This window comes from Ptychodera flava, chromosome 15 (genome assembly GCF_041260155.1).
Source record: "Ptychodera flava strain L36383 chromosome 15, AS_Pfla_20210202, whole genome shotgun sequence".
In the NCBI taxonomy this organism is placed as follows: Eukaryota; Metazoa; Hemichordata; class Enteropneusta; family Ptychoderidae; genus Ptychodera; species Ptychodera flava.
The window spans coordinates 28,761,721-28,783,384 of NC_091942.1; the positions used below are offsets into that span (position 1 = coordinate 28,761,721).

The following is a 21,664-nucleotide window of genomic DNA, read 5'->3' on the forward strand; positions in this document are numbered from 1 at the left end:
CATTTCTTACCAAGACCTGGATCGTTTGCCAGGCGAATAGAAGACATTAGCAGTTACCCCTGTACCGAGAATGTACTTCACTGCTTCAATATCACCATTAACACATGCACGATATACAGCCGGTCCCTCATAGATGTCGTCGTACATGAAATCTGGCCTGTATGATAGGAAATACGAAAGTGACCAACAAATAATTATCAATGTTGACAATGTAATCTTTTTTGTAATGGTCCACCTTAATAAGAACGCATGAAAGACTGACACAAATACATTTACATCGCGTAACAATATTCAGTTGCTCATTTGATACACAGTATGCGGCCCCTTTTTTCAATTCTTGGGGACATTTTTCTTTATAAAAAGTGATGTCACTCATACATACATACATACATTCACACATACACACATACACACATACATACATACATACACACATACACACATACACACATACATACATACATACATACATACATACATACATGCAGACAGAAAGACGGACATATAAAGATAAAACGACATCGACGTTGCCGAAATTTAGAGTTTTGTGTTTGACTTACTCAGATTTTAAGATATTCTCCATTCTCAGTTTCCTGTAGTCAGATAACTGTGGTATGTCCGTGCCTATACAAATGACAAATGCACAAATATCACATAGATTAGTTACAGAGAGACAAAAACCATACTGCAGACAGTGGAAGAAAACGTTGATATTCTGCAATGGCGTATCGTACATTTAGAACAAAAACTTGTCGTCTTATTTGTCGACCCGTTATTCTGTCGCTTTGTATTATCAAATTTTAAATACAAACTGTCTCACGGCGGTGGCAAATATAGCCTATGTCGCAAGGAATGTTATCGAAATATGGTGTTGTTGATGACCTTTAGTGTATCTTTGGAAACAGAAAATTATTTGAATGAGAAGTTTCGGAGCCAGATGCAGGAGAGGAGCGTACCATTTCCAAAGACAACTGATTTAAGGCTCAAGCACCTCGAAACTAACAGACTCACATTTTTGCACAAGCTTTCCTCGGGAAAAAATAAAACCATCATCTTTCAAATCTGGATCGCTGCGCAAATTTACATGAGAATCAAGTTACCTAACATTAAATGACATTTGAACTTCAAAATGGTCGCCAACCCTGTGTTAACTCCACTGGTTAAAAAGTAAAATTTCGATTTTTTTTTTCATAAAAAATAATTGTTGGAATATCTGAAAGATTTATTTATTACTGGTTCCCACATAAGAGGTAGATCAGGAAAGAATCCAGTAATTAATAGAGTTGTGAAACGACAAAGTATGTATGATGTATCAAGGAACATTTTACCTGAAGCTTCGTAAAGTTCAAGGAGACACTCCACTACATCTCTATTTCTTTTGTCGATGGCAAGTTCAAGAGGAGTACGTTCAGCAGTGTCTTTTATTTGTAGATTTTCAGGGGTTCTACATAGCATTCTACACATGGCTCTGTTGTTTGCTATTACTGCCGCGTGCAACGGGCTCATCGCAGACTGTATGGATGTTAGTTGAAACGCCGACTTGAAACGAGGATTGTCGACGTTCTTGCGGTTAGACTTCAATGCATTTGAGCAATGTGCTCCCCAGATTTCATCTTGCAGAGAGAAATCAGTCCACGTTGGTTGGAATGCATCGAGACTTTGAACTTCACCAGACATGTTTTCTTCTCCGATGTGTTGCCATATACTCTCAATGAATTCAACGGCATCTGACTCTGCCATATGGGCCGCATAGTGTAGAGGAGTAATTCCCATGTTATCTGCGAGATGTACACCGATGTTGTCGCCGTGATCAGAGACCATCCAGCGTGCGAGTTTCACATGGTTATGGTGGAGCGCTGTCAACAGTGGCGTTCTTCCGACTTTGTCTCGACTGCTAGCTTGAACGGCATCATTTCGAAGTAAAAGCCCTGCTGCATCACGCTGTCCTGTCTGGCATGCGTAGTGGAGCGGTGTGGATCCCCTTTGATCCCTGGCGTCAGGATTCACGTCCTCTCGACCAAGAAGAAACTCGCAGATCTCGTACCGACCTAGCTGCGCTGCTTCGTGTAAGGCAGTCCTACCCATGTAGTCCGCAAGGGCGACATTCACACAATTTGAGACCAAAGTTTTGAATAAGTCTAGATCACCATCAGATATGATAGTTCCTAAAAATCTTTGACAAATGATTTCGTCTTTGCATGATTGCAGGATCATTCGCAGTTCTTCACTTTTACATTTTGCTGACAAGTACGATAATAAGTAAGTTCTTGTGACTTTATCGAATGGTGCTCTCTGGTTTTCGAAAAGGGCAACTAGAATGGAGGCTCTTTTTCTCTGCGTTGCAAACTGCACTGCCTTTAAATACTGATCTTGTTTTATTTCAAGTGACAACAGTGTACTAACCATTGCCACGCTACCTCGACGTGAGGCGACTACCAGTGGTGAGTTCCCACTCTTATCTTCCTTCTCGTTTGTAGCGCCCTCTTCGATCAGCGCCTTCACAATTTCCTCCCGGTTATTCTCGGCGGCTTCGTGTAAAAGGCTGCGCCCTAGAAAGTTGTTGTTGGAGTTCACATCATCGATATACTTCAGCATCTTGGTTAAAACATTAATATTGCCGTCCGACACAGCGAGAAATGCAAAATGCCGTGCTGTTTGCGATGACACCGGCACGTCTAGGAAATACTTTTCCCACGACGGAAGAGGAACCCGTTGCAGTAACTTGTGGATTGTGTTTCTGAAAGTTAGTTCGGCGTTCTCTGTGTGTCCGCTTCTATCTACAATTATCGAGGCAGCCCCAAATCTCTTCCATTCTATTGACAGGTGAAGAGCAGTCTTCTCGTTTATATCAGTATGTTCAACCATATCCAACTCAGAGAACTTTCCAAGCATTTCTCTTACTGACTCGGCCTTGCCATTCGAGGATGCGTAATGCAGTGGTGTGGATTCCCGGGTATCTCGCAGCGCCCTCACGTGATCATCGTCGTTGACTGCGTCCAAGATTTTGCGAAGTGATTCAACATCACCGTATGCTGCCGCTTCGTGGACACCGATGACGTCATCTGTTGATGTAACGATGTGAAAATGCAAACCATTACTCATATATTCAGATCACAACCACATTCAAATTTATTATACATATAACACAACTTTTAAACCAAATTAAAATAAACTAAATAATGCAGCTTCGACATAATTTTGAAAAAAGCAAAGTAAAGCGTAATTACATAATGCATGTATGTATTATAATGCGTATTTTATTCCGAGGAGTAAATTGGTAAGAATATTCGCATATCAAACGATATTTCAAAACGTTTGATGAAGACTATCAGCCAAATCAATATTGTCAAGCGCTGATTTTTGAATGAACTCTTTTGAAAATCATACTCACTAATGTGGAAGTTTTGTCGTTTTGCGTACATGCAGCCCCATGACCAGGGAGACTTTGATAGAGAACTGTTTCTTAAAACTTGTTAACTTTCATTTACTGATTGTTTGCAGAATAAATACCGTACCATGTTACAGATATTTCACTGAGTTATACTGCATGGAAACATGAAACGGACTCCAGGATCACTTTCCATGGCAAATACACCTGCCATTTGGAAAATTGATCTTGTTTCATACATTTCGTCCAAGGCAATACTCACCCTGCCGTTTTGTGTGTAATGCATCGTACATCTTGGTAATGTTTGGGATAAACTCAAAATACACGAGCTCTCTTCCCTCAGCTGTTGATGTGTGTTCTCTTTCTACCCCATTGATGACAACTGCACTGTAATCGTTTGCGTCAACCATGCCGTTATGTGTGCTACCTGTGGTGCTCGGTTCGGAATGTTGTATTTTCCTTCCATCATTCCCTTGTCCGTCTTCCTCTGTCACTTCCCTGATCATATCAAGGATAGATCGACCTTCAGGAATGTGAAGAAGGAACACGACGCCCATAATGCCCACGACTTCATAAGGTTTGGTTTCCATGGTGAAGTAGTTGACTCTTTCATATTGGAAGTGCTTCCTCGGCGCCCCTTGTCGCATCTTAAGCAACAGGTTGAAAACGATCCCTTCGTCTTCCTTCGCCCGGGAGACAAAACTGAAATTCCAGCCGCCGGTCTTTCTCAAGAACACGAACGCCCCTGGTATCGTAGAAGATAGTTCTTCCCTGCATTTGCTCAAAGTCATGTTGTGTGTGATCACGACTTCGTACATCTCTTCGCTTCCGTTAATAAGTTTGAACTTTATAGGTCCTTTGAAGCTGGGGACAAATGATTGCTGTTCCACAACACCATCGGATTTCTTATCTCCATCAATTGCATCGTTCCGGATGACTAACACGTGGGGCTGTGTTCTTGAATTTTCGAGTATATTTTGGTTAGGCTGGGGCTCCGCGGCCTGGTAGTACGGAGGGGGTTGCATGCTGTTCTGGAAAACGAAATTTTCGCTCGGAAGCCCAGTGTATGCGAGGGATGGCGCATACCGATCGTTTAGAACCGCTGGATGTGCCGGAGGGCCACGGGCGTCGAGACCTGGTTGATTGTATCGCTGCTGGCCAGCGTACGGACCCCAGGCTTCCATGACAGCGCCACCTACAGGGAAGAAATACTTAGAAGTTAATGTCCGAATTTTGATTGCGTCAATACACCACCTTTGCTGTTCTCAATGTAGCCATTTATCTCTCCAGGGAAACACCTTTTGTACGTGTAAGGTGATCTCTACCACAAAGATGACTAAACGCTTGCAATGCATTCACATAAAAACATGGCTTATCTTCCAGACCTATAAAACCTGGAGCCTCACTCAGACAAAGGTGTGTACCTCGACTTACGTGTCTGTGGCTAATAAACAATTAGTCAGAAATATTTGTGATATTTTCTGGCTGATCTCCAACTTAAGCTTACCACATTAAGAACACGAGCTATCACAGAGACAGGTGCGAACATGTTTTTAATTCATGACCAACCTTGAAATTTTGAAGCTTTCCCTCGTGGGGAGAATAGCACACAGCGTCCAGACCCATTAGTAATTCAACATGGGATGGCCATTTTGCCCGAATCAATGGCACACATTATCGATTGAATTTGTCGAGGTATCAGTTACACTTCTTTCATGAAAAATTACCGCTGAGGAGATTCTTTATCCCTTGGTGGGGAAAAAGTCACACACAACTGTGCTTGTCATAAATGAGTCCCTTGTCACGCCTATGGTTGCAGGCTTTGTATAACCTAATTCACCTGCGAAGGGCAAAAAGCTGAGCGACAAAGAACGCGATGGGATGCATTTTGTGCCGACTGTTTTTCTGGAGTCCGTTTTCATTGTCACCAAAGAATAATATTTAGTTTTAATGCGTATGGACGAGTGAACGTTTTATTCGTTGCAAATAACACCTCGAACTAAGAAACGCCAACGGAATGGCTGTCTGATGTGACTCTGAGGGAAATTTAAAATTCTTACGAAAGATTATCGTGGTACTTGATATAAATGAGAGAACAATGTGTATCTATTTCCCTATTTGCTTGTTGTGATGAATGCACGCTTGCTTTTGTTACAATAAACAGACAAACAAAACACTTGATGGCCTGACATCGGGCAACTTCCAAGGAAAATCAAATTCTTCAAGTTTGTAAAAGAAAACCCTATACATGTAATTCTAGCGCTTCAGCGTTATCGATGTCACCACAGTCTCTCTAAAAACTAGGACTGCGACACCAGCTACTTAAATTCACTCCAAAGAATGGATTTGTGATTACACATCCGTATACTGGTACTGCTGAACGACGAAGGAAACCATGAAGCATATTTTTGACATACTGATAACTCTAACGATATTAATCTCATCGTTCCAACTTAGATTATATGCATATAAACCGGCGTTCCGAAAGATTGACATGGCATTTCAAAGCAGATCTGCAAAACAAAACCCAGCGCCTACATTGTCATAGATAGGAGGGAGCGAGCAAAGTCTACCTTCGGCCTGTATTTTATCAATCTATGACTCACAACTGAACAAAGACTACTGTTGTACGACAAAAGAAAAGAGCAAAATGTCATTTCTCAAATGTCATGGCGGTCCAGACCGTGGACAATTAACCCCCCCCCCCGGTTTATTGGATTTCTGTTGTTATCTCGGTTCGATGCAATGATGTAAGTACCCACAATAGGTGCAGAAACGTAACGTCCAGCTCGTAAAATGTTTCTCTTGTCCACCACAATGGACTATTGTTGTGATTATTATGAGCGTAGTCAAGCATACGTCAGCTAAACCGAAGCCATTCAACTCTTTCTATGGACAGCCTATACATCGATCAATTGCTTGATCTGTTTGTACAGGATTTAAGGCTTCAACATTTTAAAGAAAATTTAAACGCTCCCTTGAAAGTTCTCTCTAACAATAGAAAGGTATTCTGTGAACTGGAAAGCAACTTTGACAAATAAAATGTGTGTATGTTTGTGCGTGCGTGTGTGTCTGCATCCCCCTCTACTGTCTACGGTATGAAGGGGCGATAATCGGAACAGTAGCAGCGCAATTACAATGTGTTTTCCGTTCACTCTATTTGTACATCATTGTGTATATATTTAAACATTCTCGTAGTGTGAGTGCAATAATATCAGAAAACATTAACTGACATAGGCCAATAAAAATTGTGTTTCCGGTAACCTGACTTGCCCTCAGCAGAATTCAGTCCAGTAGGTGAAGATATCGAAATGGAGCTTATGGAGTCGGATGAACAATTTCCTGAAGCTTTATCAAGTCTGTCGACATTGAAAAAAAATTCTAAACTTCAGCAAAGTCATGCCAAAAAGGGTGAATATTTTTGTTGAACTCTGCACCTTTACCTGGTCAATGCCATACCTAAACTACAACAAAAGCTCAAAAACCTACCTACCCGCTTTTCAGAAGCAATGTAACAGGAAGCACGTTCTTTAGTTTTGGCCTTAAGTAACCTGTTCAGTTATATAATGCATGGTAATAAAGGCATGAAATGTAATGGCGTATGCATATTTATCATCTGATGTGTATTTTACATGTTGTATACTTAACTTTTTGCCTTTACGCAGTTAATGTAAGTTCGAAAACTAGTTTATTACCGATAGAGTATAGCGCTTAAGAGATTATAAAGGCGGTATATGCAAGACTTATAATTAATAGGGACGGCTTTTAGAGGTTAAGCGAGTTCAAGTAGAGATTAGCTGAAGAAGCATATTGGGTTTAAGGTGATATACGCCTCAAAAATGAAAGACTCAAAACTTTCCTCACTGAATCTTTCAACCATTCTCTTTCAAAGTCACGAATAAAAATCGGGGATCACAGTGCAAATTTTGGTACCAGGGAAACAAAACAGATATTTGAAATTCAAAATGGCCGCCATCCTGTGTATGGCGAAAAATAAAATTTTCGAGTTTCGGAAAATTAAGTTGGTTTAAAGTTTTCTTTCACCAACAGCTTCAAAATGAATCCCCACAAGTGGTAGATCAGATTAGAATTAATAAAGTTTGAAAGCCAGACTCTACCTTCACCGCACCCAAGAAGACACCGTTTGAGTTAAAAATGACGGCTGCACATGCTATCATATCTAGTGATGGGTGTGACAAATTGATTTTATTTGTGAACAGAGACTAGGCAAAAATCGATAGCGCTATTTACCTCCGGAGGAACCAATATCACAAAGTTGTTGACTTTCCCCGGCCGTTGCGGATTAGTGTGTCTGGGTTCGGGTGAAACCGCCTGTATCGGAAAGGAATGCACAATACAAACTACAGTTTTAGCGAGTGGGTCTGTTGCCAGGCACTGCGGCGATTTCCTGCATGCCGCACAAATGTCGAAAATAGACGTTACCTGGTATAACCTCGTCATCTGAGGATCACTTAATTTCTAAAAATAACACCGCTAATCGGTGACAGGTGTGCGTAGTGACGTGCAAAACGTCGAATTAGAAAAACGCACATGCGGTCAGTAGATCAAATTTGGAAAAAAAAGTACCTGGTACTATTTTGAGTCAGTGAGATACGAGCTTATTTTATCCTTGAACAGGATACCAGCATTAAATAAATTGTAATTGGCAGCTAAAGGAATGCCATATACTTAGCGACATATAACGGTACCAGCGTTTATTATGCAGACAGTTCTGTATTGAAGTTAATTTTGTAAAACAGGTCGCCAGTTGTGATAATAACGACAAAAATGCCAGGCATCGCAAAGCTGACAGTGTCGGTCACCTTTGAAACACATTTGACGTGCTAATCAACACGTACGACCTCAGCTTCGAGTGGGAGTAAGCTTATAGTTGGACTGGAGATAGCGATTGAAACCCGTAAATTCCAATCTCTGAAACAGTGACCGAAACCGTGGGACTGGAACATTGCTGGCTCTGTGAGGCTAGTGAAACATACATAGATCGTTGTCGTCACTGCAGTGGAAGTATTGACGAACTGACGGAACCCTGGACAGGTTCAATAACCCATGCCCAATAAAACATTGTATTCCATTCCCAAAACAAATTACAACAGGGAACATATAGTAACTCTATGTTTCCTGTTTAGCTGAATTGTGAAATGTCTGCCTGCTGTGTTTACTCGGGACTGGGACAAGAAGGAGAACTAGAGATAGGTGCGTTTTCAGTTTCGTATCCCTCGATACGTCTTTCGTAAAGGGCTACAAACGTCAATGAAGGTTGCTGTACTGGACAGACGCCAAACATGCGGCGCTCAATTTTTGGGCAACTCGTACTTGAAGGTGGCAGCGACCGTGACAGTCTCGATCAAAGTTTATTAAGTTGGATGTCTTGCCTCGTAGTCACCGCATATAATCAGTTATCACCATGGCAACTATCTTAAGGACTATTGCGGTATGAAGGTGAACGCGTGAAATTCAAGGTCTGGAGCATTTTCTGACGAGATAGCGACCTAGTTAAAGCAACATACCACACAGCATACGTCATAACAGTATATCATGTTTATCCGAGTTGGTTTATATTTCGGCGCCTTTCCTTTACAAGACGATACTGTGTCGTGACATTCCACCTAAAAAGCCATAATTAATAAACTCTCTGTCGCTTTACATCGAAAAAAGTGGGATTGAACTGAATTTTACGAAAAATTATGAAGTGAATGCTGCCCAGGCACTCTGCAACGGAAATTAAGGGCGTCCTCACGGAGACGAATCAAATTAAAATTGCATTCTCGACGTGTTAATTGACTTAAAATAACGGTCAATCGATTAACGTTGCGGTTGTGGTTGTTGTGAAATTCTGACTCGTCTTTCTACATGTTGTAAAAGGGCGCACCAATATACGCCAAGTTAAGCCAACCAATTACCTTGTTCTTCCTCGGGCGACGGGGCCACTTGGTTTAGGGAGGGACGCCGCTGACCATCTGCCGCCTTGGTACCTCCGCAACCCATTTCCCTAGGGCCTCAATGCTCACCGAAGTTTTTCAGATTTACAGTCTACGCAGATGCGAGACTGAAGTTCCGGGTTTTCTTTTATGACGGTGCTTCGCTGTTGACAACACAGGGCGTTGATGATTGCCGGGCCAACTGGATTACTTTTTCGGCGTTGGTATGGCGACAACTCACGCCATATACGTTGCTTTACTGTCCCTGTATGACAGTCACTGCCGGATGTCAACGATAAGTTCAGCGATACCACTGCCCCACCAAAGGTCAATTTAGCCAGAGTGACATTTGGATTGTGTGTACACTGACTCGGGCTTTTTATAGGGTGACAATCACAGTGTAGTAAGCCGACACTCCGCCTAGCTTTCATTCACCTCTGTACGAACGGGGAGTGCGTGTCATTGTTTACATGGAATCAGGTGACGTAAAGGCGTAATCACGTGACCAAAATGCCGCAGGGCTTGATGGGAGATATTGGCGTCGCACGCAAATTTCTGAATTAAAATATTGGCTCAAAATATTTTGTATTCCGTAAAAAAATTTGCTCAAAGCACGACAGGCAGTCCTTAAATTGAGAAATATATAACATTTGGAATTTAACAATAACAGTCACTTACTTATAGAAATTTTTGTATGAATGCTTTTAATTTACAGGTTCCACTGTGTTAACAGTACAATTAATTTTTCTGCCTCTATTTTCGTTATATTGTTCTTCAGCTCTAACGTAACCCAACAACAGTGCCCTGCACGTGGCACTTCAGTTTTACAATTGAGGAGTTGCCACAAAAATCTGTTTAACACTGCCGGTCCAAACAAAGGCGAGGCAACAGTATTCAAATATTATGACAGCAATATTTTCTGACAGCCTTAAGCCATAGTCCTGTGTGAATTCACTACAAAAAAGACAAAGAGAGAAAAACCCGCCTGGTATTGAAATAATCATTTAATATCGCGACTTATATAATTGTGTGGCGAACACCAGCCACATGTGAAAAGAACCAAGTCTGCATCTAGATGTTTTCGTGATTGACACACAATAAATGAGACAAAACCGAGAACAGATGGCCCAGAGGTGGATATACCAGACTGTTAAAATGAAAATCTACATGTGTATCATCATACAGCAATAATCCTATTGCGCATACCCATTTGAAATAAATCATTTCAGCTGTCCAAAGAGTTGATAACATGATGGATGGAGCAATGGTGTGGCACATCTCACCATCACGCTCCCATGAAGATATCCATGAAAACTATGAATGTATGAATTTTCATAAATAAAATCTGGCACACATAGACTTTATCTTGGCAGTTTGCTCAAATATTATTCTGTTTTTTCAACTTTAAGTTACGTATCTTCAATCAATTTTATAAAATTTGTTCCATAAATTTCAAACCCTCCAACACTGGAGGATACATAATTCTCACCGTCCCTCACCAGCTATATGGTTGATTCTGGCCTACCTTTGTGACATTTGAAAACTGGCAGTGAGATTCTCTATGTTCTGGTGTACCTTTTTTGTTATCTATTTAAATAAACTTCCAGGTACCAGTGGCCTTGTTTTATCATACTAGTATCTTACATCAAACTAAACGTACATACTGTCAAATTACAGTAACTTGGTTTTCAATCTAAAGAAACAATTATCATATTTCAGGCAAGAACTGTCATATTTGCTTTTGTGTCTTGCTTTCACTTTTTTCAGTCTGACAAATTGAAGACATACTGATCATAACTCCTCTTGTCCATGTCAGAAAAAAACATCATAAAAAGTTCCTCAGATGTTCTAAAGTTTTTTCCCTGTATTTACTAAACCTTGTCAATCATGTAAATATGTTGTATGAAGTGTTCAAAAACAGTTACACACAAAGTCCTGTGGTAGTGTTATATCAGATATTCAGTGCATGTTCATTTACATGCTTGAATTAGGATGTGAAAAGAGTCAAGAGTATTTGGTCATACTACTGGTGATTCATTTATAACAGTCACTTACAGGCAAAGAAATGTGAACATTGCACAGATTTATGTTATAAATGAAGAAAAAGCTTTTTTTCCAGAAACATGCTGTGTACATTCAGTGCTATCGGCATTGCTGATTTCTCTCGTCATTGGTCATTGCTTTTACTGATCTGTGCCCAGGTCATTGGTCTTGTTTACAAACAAAACAGACTGTTATTCCCATCTCATGGCAAAGTAGCAGCTTGGCACGTTTCATATTTTACCACACCTTCATTGGTTCCTAGGTACACAGGTTCAATGTTACAGAGGCACAGAATGGGTTAAAACGCATCACACACAGCAAGGAATTAGTCCTGAAGTTTAAGGTCACGTGGTTCATACCCTCTGGAGATCAATAGAACTGCCTTTATTGCCCTGTACACATTCAATATCACAGCTTCATTGAAGATATTTCCACACGGAACTTTTTCGTGAATCAGGAACGATCTTTGCATGGGATTTGCAATCGGGCAAAATGAGATGTCCCCTAGTGTCTTATGTGGGATATGACATCGGACAAGGAAAACATACAACTGTATCTCCTCACAATCCGGAGAACACACAGAATGAATGACAACTTGGTAGGCAGTCTTGTAATAGCGATTACCAAATGGACTTCCTTTAGCTATGGCCAAAGCTTTGCACACCAGCTGTGGTAGAAATTTACCAACATCCACTGGCATTGAAATATCTCTACTCTGTGAGAAGAAAAAAATTCAAATTTTAAATTTTTCTGGTTTTTAGCGTTTAATGAATGTGTATAAAAAGTTGGCCAATCCTGCAACTGGACATAAACCTGAAGATATTTTCTGGGCTTCAAGGAATTCAGAAATCAAAGAATTGTTTGTTTGGATTCTATTGAGTAAGCCATCACTGCACAAGTAACAGTACTAACTACCAACAAAAAGTCATTCAATGAGGCCTTGAACAAATAGGAGAAGTAAACACAATGTAAACCCTAGTGGGTGGACCTCTTGTACATGTAACAATGCCCTCAGGGATGATTGGTAATTCACACCCTATCTTGAATCTCTGTGAACAAAAAGACTTCCATTTAGCAACAAAAAAGAATATGTGCCAATTTCTGATACTTACTTCTGTTGAGGTGATGACTTGAACCAAGGCATTGTCTTCAGCGTTACAAACTTCAATGTTAGTCTGCACTTCTACTGGTTGACCACAAACAAGTAGCGTTCTGGCGGTGGACTCTCGAATCCTGTAACCGACATGAAATGTGAACAAGCACATGGTTAATACAGCCAATGAATGCTTTGGACATTTTATAACATTGTCAGATGTTGTGGAGAATGCTCGAAGATCAAGAGTCAGTAAAGTTGTGAATGTATCATCCACATTTTCCTCAACCACCCTTTTGTCTCTGTTTCCCTCTATGATCGGACTAATTGTATAGAAAACTACAGTAAAACCTGTCTTAACTGATCTGTTCAGGGATTGAGAAAATTGTTCAGTTTGGAGAGGTGTTTGGTTTATAGAGGTCCTTTTAAAATAGAGTTCTATTGGAATTGGACAGGGAAAAGGGTTCAGTTTAGACAGGTTTCCAGTTTCCTTGGTTTAGACAGGTGTATTATGATGCAACCAAAGTTGGACTGTGAAATGGTTAAGGGACCGTCTCAGATTGACGCATAAGTTCAAGAAACGAAATTTCTTTGTTGACATCAAAACCCCCTCCACTAAATGGAAGTTCGAAAGTGCGAAATGTTGATGTCTGCCTTAGAGTACATCGTAGCATTTTGATATAACTTCTGGAGAATATGTATCCCCTGGCCACATTACATCGTCAAGTAATCAATCACATTTGATTACTAACCATAGCATGACATGAACAAGTTGGAAACAGTTACAGTAAAATTTGTTGGTACAAGTGTGCAGTGTTTGTTTATTTTTACACACAATGTAAAGAGAACTTGTAATCACAAATAAAAGTGCGAAAGTGAAATTCACCAATTGAATTGAGGTCAAACCCCTTCCCCCCAGTAGACGAACAAATTTCACTTTTTGAACTTCTGCGACAATCTGGGACAGTCCCTAAGTCATTACCGCTAAAGGGCGAGTAGCTGACTTTTGATGATTTGTTTCACTGTTTTCGTTTTCAATGTCAATGACAATTTCTCATCCTACTTCCCAAAGCATGTTGCAACACCTACTACTTACCTTGTCAACAAAGTGTCTATACCTGTAGAATGCACTGCTATTGTTTACATTTGAATTTCAATTTTAGACTGGACCAAAATTAACTTGTCAACAATAACAATGCAGTTTACACATGCACAGACTGTGTCGAAAACATTTTGGGGGAGAGAAGAAGAAACTGGAGTTGACATTGCAAAAGAAAAGCATGCTGAAAAAAAACATCAAAAGTTACTGCTACTGGGCGTGGCCCTTCATTATATTACAAAATATATCATACCAGTACATTGACGGCACAAATACTGATCAGTTGAGACGTTAAAAGAACTGTAGTATATTCACGATATACCATGGCCGGGCATACAGCTCTCGAGCTCTTAGCTTAGGCAAAAATCCGTTTTTGATGTTCCACACCAGAATTTCAATATACTGTTATAATATAATAGCAATAAATCACACCCAGTGATGGATACAACTTGATTGTGACATGTTCACTTCATATATGCACTCGCTAACGTTCGTGCATATGTCACTAACTGGTCAAAATCTTATGGTATACTGTCGCTGCGTGTGCTTTATTGCTTAAATATTACCATACAAAGAGAGAATGTACAAGAAAAATGGTGTTAGATGTAGGTACATATACATGGAATGTGTGTCATTATGTTTTAGGATACACACTTTACCATCACCAGACATCCTGCTTCATACGCTGCCGAGTTTATCACTGCAGCCATCAGATCATCTACGCACGTCTCATGAAATGCACCACGTGTACACCTGCCGCACACTGCAATCCATGTGAGTAACATGCGTCTGTGCATGTAAGTCTTTTCTGCTCCTTCTATGAACTCCTGTACAGGAAGAAATACATGGGAAATGAAACAACTCGAGTGACAAATGGCAGAATTTTAAAACATTATTCACGGCGTTGATACATCCAAAACACATTACCAAGCCAAAGATTTCACATTTGACACTGATACCTCAGTACAGTAATGTACATTTACACAATTTTTAAAATTTTCCAATAAAAACGTAGATAGTACTCACAGAAGTGTTTGCAGCCTTGGTAAGCATTTTTACATCATCCATTTCAAGGTCATGTTCAGTGACAAATTTACTCAGCAGGTTAAGAAAATCATCTTCTTTCAAATTCTCCGCAACTGCAAAGTACAGCAAAAAAACTGCGTCACAACACCGTCTTCATAATGATATTGTGATGCACGGATCAAAAACATAACCAAGGTCAAGGAGACATGGAACGCCTATCTCACCAGATTAGATACAATGGCCAAAGATACATATCCAAAATGTAAGATATTATGCTAGAATTGAATAGTAAAATGCTAAAAAGAATCGCAAATGGAATCATATGAATCAAAATTTGACAAAATGAGCAAGACATTTACTGTTGGCAAATAGGTTATTGTCAGTCTGTGGCAATCTGCACATCTCCAAGCGGAATTGGGAACCTCTGTCGATATTTTATTTCAAGTGTCATTTCTGTCAGGGTTATTACACTATAGTGATTTGGGGTCTTAAAAATGAGTGACTTTCAGCCTGATAATTACTCAGGCCATTTTGAAACTGTCTGCCACTTTAAATAGAGCAGGCCAAAAAATATACATATGCCTCACTTATTTATGAATGTATCTGACACGATCAACATCATTTTAACAAGTTGTTGGCATTTACTTTTTAGATGTTTGGGTGGAGGTAGCCTAGATTCTAGTTCGTCCGCTTGCCTCCGTACCTAGGTACCTCCGACCCACTCCCGGTAGGGAGGTACGGAGGCAAGCGGACGAACTAGAATCTGGGCTAGGGTGGAGGGGAAAAAGCCCCACCATCAGAACTCGCCAGGGAAAGTTGTAGGGGTCCAGACACTTCGCACCAAAACCAGTTCGCCCCACACAACTTCGTCCCAAAACCATTTCGCACCAAAACCACCTCGTCCCAAGTACTACCTCGTCCAACGCCACTTCGCCCCAAGTACCACCTCGTACTAAAACCACTTCGCTTACCGTATAGTTCCGTCAACTCGTCCTAAAACATCGATGTCACGATGTATCATAACGTTGTATTTACCTGCAACTTGGCTACCACGAACCATTTATTCTTCCATGAAACCATACCATATATTAGAAAAAAAAAACACACAAACTACTAAATGGTACATTTCAGGTGCCGTGCGCGGTATTGCACGATGCAATGTCATTTTCTCGAAATGTGTACAATTTCAAGATTTCAGTCCTGGGATGGTAGAAAGGTGATTAAAACTTCACTGGCAGTGGTTGGTTATTTTCAGCTTTTAACGGTTACAGATAAATTGGGGAGTTAAGTCGTGTTTTTTTCGGGTCGCAATGGTTTTGGGTGACATGATTTTTGGGGCGAAGAGGTTTTGGTACGAGGTTGTTTTGGTGCGAAGTGGTTTCGGTGCAAAATGGTATGGGACGAGATGGTGTGGTGCGAAGTGGTTTTGGTGCGAAGTGTCTGGGAACCAAGTTGTAGGCTACGGAACTGCAACAATTGCCACAACAGTTTTCGTGATGTCTGTAAAATTTGAACTCACGGTGATTTTGGAAGGTCCGAAATGCAGGCATATTGTGTTCATCGCCACCTGACTCCACGACATAAGGATACTCTGGAAGCTTTGGGAGGCTATCTTCACTGGCGTTGTTCCTGACGACTCGGAATAACCAATCGCAGACGAGGCGGTGGTAAGACTGGCCATGGTCCATGTTAAAAGGGCGACATTCGAAACGCAAGCCTTGAATTTGTTCTGTTTTCCACCTGGAATCTGATGGATATACTCTGTGGGGATGTGCGGCACCACACCTCCTCGGTTCCATGCACTTTCCCGTCTTATAATCTTCACATTCCGCACCATGGGCATGATCACAATATGGCGCGTGTGGTTCATCGTCTCGGCTTTCTTGAAATTCTTCGTCACTCAGAGACCCAGCTCCGAATGCGATGGGAGGTTCCTCCAGACACTCAGAGCGATCACAGCCACAGGATTCGTCATTGGTCGACATTCTCTCCAAATTTCACGTTGAAAGAAGAAACATCTTCTTCGTAGCAGCACAGAGATTGGAATTTCGCGGCCCCAACAGCTGTAAGCAATACTCATTCTGATTGGTCAGATCGGCGAGTTCGTGACCTTTAAAGAAAAGATACCGCATGGGGGCGCACTCGCTAGCGGTTTCACTGCCATACATGGACAGTGGACTGGACCCCGGGAACCAGACCACTGTCTCTGATTTGTATCAATCATGCCATGTGACTCGTATAATTTGCATCCATGGCCAGAAGTCGGGATTTTTTCATTTAGACATTTTTACATTTTAGTAGTGCATGTTTGACATGTTAGGTCGGAACTAGCCTACATGACCAAAAAAGCCAAACTTGCAAACCTATCTATCATATATTGTGCAGACCCAGCATATAGGCCTACACACCTATCGTTTCTAAAATGTATGCTAGGTCGGAACTAATGTGCCAAACGTGCAAACCTATCATGCATCGTGCAGACATAACGTGTAAGAACCTATCGTGTCTAAAATGTCTAACGTGTCACAGTCCCTCGTGGGCTATTCAGCTCTGGGACTATTCGCCCCATAGACGAGTGTCTCGCTCTTGTACACTCGTCTATGGGGCGAATAGTCCCAGAGCTGAATAGCCCACGAGGGACTGTGAACGTGTATATCATTTTAGGGCGTAAAGATAAGTCCTATTCTATCATGCCAATCGTGCAAAGCTATCGTGTATCGTGCACATGCAGCCAACATGTACGCACCTATCGTGTCTAAAATGTCTAACGTGTATATCATGACTGTACAATTGGCATGGTACTATTCGACTTATCTGGACATGCACGTTAGACATTTTAAACACGATAGGTCCGTACATGTTAGGTCCGATAAGTTTGCACGATTGGCATGATAGATCTTGACTGATATGTTGAGAACCTAAAATGACATACACGTTATAGACATTTTAGACACGTTAGCTCCGTAAACCTAAAGGTCGGCACGTTATACGATATGTCTCACGATTTGACGCGATGGCCAACAAACACGGTAAGGTCGAATTCTATCATGCCAATCGTGCAAACCTATCGTATATCGTGCACATCTAACATGTACGCGCCTATCGTGTCTACAATGTCTAACGTGTATATTATGTCTGTACGATTGGCATGGTACCATTCGACTTATCTGGAGACCCTAAAATGACATACACGTTAGACATTTTAGACACTGTAGGTCCGTAGACGTTAGGTCGGCACGTTACACGATATGTCTCACGATTGCCATGATACAATTATATTTATCTTGAGACCCTAAAATGACGTACACTTTTGACGTTTCTAGACACTTTCGGTCCGTACACGGTAACTCGGCAAATTCAACTATAGGTATGCACGATTTGTATGATTGAAGTTAACGAACACATCATCGTCAGTTTAACGTCAGTTTACGTAGGCCCCATTATACGACAGGTTTACATGATTGGCATGATACAAATTGGAGGAAGTGAGAACACAGAACGATATTTGTTACAGTAAAGATGCATTATTTGCAAACACAAAACAGTTATGATAACACCCTATCGAGCATACCTAACGCGTAGGCCTATTCACCTCACGTGTCTAACATCTCTAACGTATAGAGCATTTTAGGTTCTCAACATGACTCAATTTCTATCATGCCAATCGTGCAAACCTATCATATATCGTCCACAACTAACATGTACGCACCTAACGTGTCTAAAATGTCTATCGTGTATGTCATTTTAGGTTCTCAACATGAATCAAAATCTATCATACCAATCGTGCAAGCCTATCGTGTAACGTGCAAACCTACCATGTACCGACCTAACGTATCTAAAACGTCTAACGTGTATATCGTTTTAAGTTATCGACATGAGTCAATTTCTATCTTGCCAATCGTGCACACCAATCGTGAATCATGCACACCTAACATGTGTGGACCTAATGTGTCTAAAATGACAAACGTGTATGTCATTAGGCTATAGGTTGTGAACTGAGTTAAATTCTATCCTGCCAATCGTGCACACCTATCGTACGTGTAACGTGCCAACATATACCTTGTACCAACCTAACGTGTCTAAAATGTCTAACGAGTATATCATTTTAGGTTCTCAACATGAGTCAAAATCTAACATGCCAATCGTGCAAACCTATGTGAAATGTGCAGACCTACCATGTACCAACCTATTAAACGTGTCTAAAATGTCTAACATGTGTGTCATCTTAGGTTCTCAACATGACTCAATTTCTATCATGCCAATCGTGCAAACCTATCGTGTATCGTGCACACCTAACGTGCGCGGAGCTAACGTGTCTAAAATGTCTAAGGGACTTGACATAAATTACAGGGGGCGGTTTTTTTTGGGGGGGGTGGGTCGCCATTTTTCGCGCAAGCATTTTTGAAGGGTCATAAAATTTTGTGCAAGCCTATGGGGGAGGGTCACCTTTTTCGTGCATCAAAGCTGAAATTGCATAAGCACGTATTGAAGAATATGGAATACTGAAAAAAGTAAAAATACCTCCTGGCACTTTCATTTTCTGCCATTTCCATTTTCGGCGCGCCCTTCGGGCACAAATTTCAGGTATAACAAACAATGTATTGATGATCCAAGCAGCCACATTGATTTAAGTTGTCATGATTTGTACTTATTCAACTCCTATATTGTGCATAACTGTCCCCTATAATGACTCTTTCAATAACAATTTGGGAGATCACTTATTTGACATAATGCTCCCATTGACAATACATTGGGTATAGGTCGGTATCAAACGTTCATGTCGGAGTATGTACATTTTTTATTTTTTGAGTACATTGACAGAATACAAACTATTCAGAATAGTGCATAGTGTCATCAATAACAACTGGAAGCTTCAGGTCGAACAACTTTTGAATAACAATTTAGGATCAGATAACCTATAAGTTATTTGTAGTTTCCTCATAGCCTACAAAGTATAGTGAATCAACATTTTGGTGAAATTCCAAAATCAAATTTCTTGCACAACCATTGACTTGAAACCATTCTAGTCTAATCATGAACATTAATACTAATAATTAGGTGTACATAAATGCACAGGTTTACCTAGTTTTGTATTGGAAAAAAATTATTCATAGTTTCATCGTAGACTACAATGTATAGTGGATCAACATTTTATGCGAACTTCCAAAATCAAAGTTATTGTACACAGATGCACATGTTACCACCCTCTTCTAGTCAAGCACAATTATGTCAATTATTCAGGGTCCATATATGCACAAATAGTGCATATTTTTAATTCTAAAAATTTTTTTTACAGTTTTGTCATAGACTCCCATGTATAGTGGATCAACATTTTATGCGAAATTCCCAAAACAAAGTTCTTGTACACAGATGCACGTGTTACCACCCTCTTCTAATCAAGCACAATTATGTCAATTATTCTGGGTCCATATATGCACAAATAGTGCATATTTTTAATTCTAAAAAATTTTTTTACAGTTTTGTCATAGACTCCCATGTATAGTGGATCAACATTTTATGCGAAATTCCCAAAACAAAGTTCTTGTACACAGATGCACGTGTTACCACCCTCTTCTAATCAAGCACAATTATGTCAATTATTCTGGGTCCATATATGCACAAATAGTGCATATTTTTAATTCTGAAAAAAAAAAATTACAGTTTTGTCATAGACTCCCATGTATAGTGGATCAACATTTTGAGCGAAATTCCAACATCAAATATCTTATTCACATGTGCACTTGTAAACAACCCATGCTAATCAAGTATATCTATATCAGTTATTTAACATCTATAGATGAACAGATCTTGCTAGTTTTACTACAACCTGGCTACACACTTTCTCTGGCACTGATTGACATCTTCTGTCCATTGAGATATCCTTTCCAAGAACTTACAACTGAAGGTGAAAACTACAACTTTCACAACCGTGCCAGCATCACCTGAGTTGTCAGACATAAAACATTACATAATTATTGCGGTATCTATAGTCATACAGCCATAAGTTTGACGAATACAATTATTTTATATCTAAAAGCGGAGTTTGACACATTTTTCAGATGCGCAAGTCTTTGATCATCTTTAAAGACCAGTCTCATTTCACTACAGCTAATTATTCCACACATGTACCATAGCACATGTATCTCCTTCAACACAGTACGGTGGAATGGTCAAGTTTCTTTAACACTAAAACCCTCTTGACTTTCAACTTTCAGTCAATTCCAATGATTTTCTTTAAATATATTAATACGAGCCTACAGAATCATTGAATGACTTAATGCTGTGTAAAATAAGATTTTCTACCATATCGGCAGAAAAGTAGAAAAATTGCTTGTAGAAAGTTTTATTCTTACTCATACTTTTAAATTATAAAAAGGTAAATTATGATTTGGCATGATATATCTCTGAGTAACATACGCCACCAGGGTTGTAGGGGAAATCATCTCACCTTCTATTGTACTCTTATTCACGGAGGTTGTACTCTTGAAGGGTATTTTGTACAATTTGAAAGGCAAGGGAACCCAGCATTTGAGTATTGCTGTCACTCTGAAAGTTAAAATACAGATTTAAGGTAGTATGGGCCTCGAAAGTGAAAGACTTACACTTTTGTTCAAACTTTTCTCAATGAAACTTTAAACCATACGCTTACCAAATCCAGAAGACAAATCGGAGGTCACCATGCAAAATTTGGTACTTGAGAAACAACGTACCAAACATTTTACTGATATTTGAAATTCAAGATGGCCACCATTCTTGTGTTAACTCTATGGGGAAAAATACAATTTTCGACTTTGGAAAAACTAAGACGGTGAAAATATTTGTTACTCCAAGAGTTTTAAATGGGCCCAACAATTGGTAGATCAGAAAAGAATTTAGAGTAAAACTTTGAGAATCTGAATATCTGTCCCCAAGGTGCATTCTACCTTATGTGACAGAAAAAATGTTTTGAGCCGAACTCAAAGTTTGAGGTGATTTGATAAAGTGAACAAATCAGGAAAATGTCTGGAAAGTATGAAGGCCTGTTGAGATTTACCGAATATACTCTGGATCAACAGGAACTTTTTTCATTAATATTT

The 21,664-nt window shown here is 40.1% G+C and overlaps 2 protein-coding genes across 4 annotated transcripts in view; both read right to left on the reverse strand.

The window, feature by feature from the left end:
* Positions 1-9,785, reverse strand: part of LOC139151795 (uncharacterized) — a 15,731-nt gene extending 5,946 nt beyond the window's left edge. Inside the window, exons 1-7 of one of the 3 annotated variants that reach the window (XM_070724787.1) lie at positions 9,310-9,450; positions 7,640-7,720; positions 6,882-6,939; positions 3,651-4,583; positions 1,329-3,062; positions 561-624; positions 11-157 (exon numbers count right to left, since the gene is read on the reverse strand). In XM_070724787.1, the coding sequence (XP_070580888.1) occupies positions 11-157; positions 561-624; positions 1,329-3,062; positions 3,651-4,572 (2,867 nt within the window). In that variant the 5' untranslated portion in view covers positions 4,573-4,583; positions 6,882-6,939; positions 7,640-7,720; positions 9,310-9,450. Of the gene's footprint in view, positions 1-10; positions 158-560; positions 625-1,328; positions 3,063-3,650; positions 4,584-6,881; positions 6,940-7,639; positions 7,721-9,309 lie in introns of all 3 variants that reach the window. The other 2 variants (XM_070724786.1, XM_070724785.1) reach the window with 2 other exon arrangements.
* Positions 9,786-10,305: 520 nt separating this feature from the next.
* LOC139151796 (uncharacterized) lies at positions 10,306-16,748 on the reverse strand. The gene is made up of 5 exons (XM_070724788.1): positions 16,108-16,748; positions 14,589-14,701; positions 14,217-14,389; positions 12,483-12,603; positions 10,306-12,085 (listed from the first exon to the last, which is right to left on the reverse strand). Exons 1-5 carry the CDS (start codon positions 16,571-16,573, stop codon positions 11,696-11,698), a joined length of 1,263 nt encoding a protein of 420 aa, XP_070580889.1. The 5' UTR covers positions 16,574-16,748; the 3' UTR covers positions 10,306-11,695.
* Between the last annotated feature and the right edge of the window lie 4,916 nt (positions 16,749-21,664).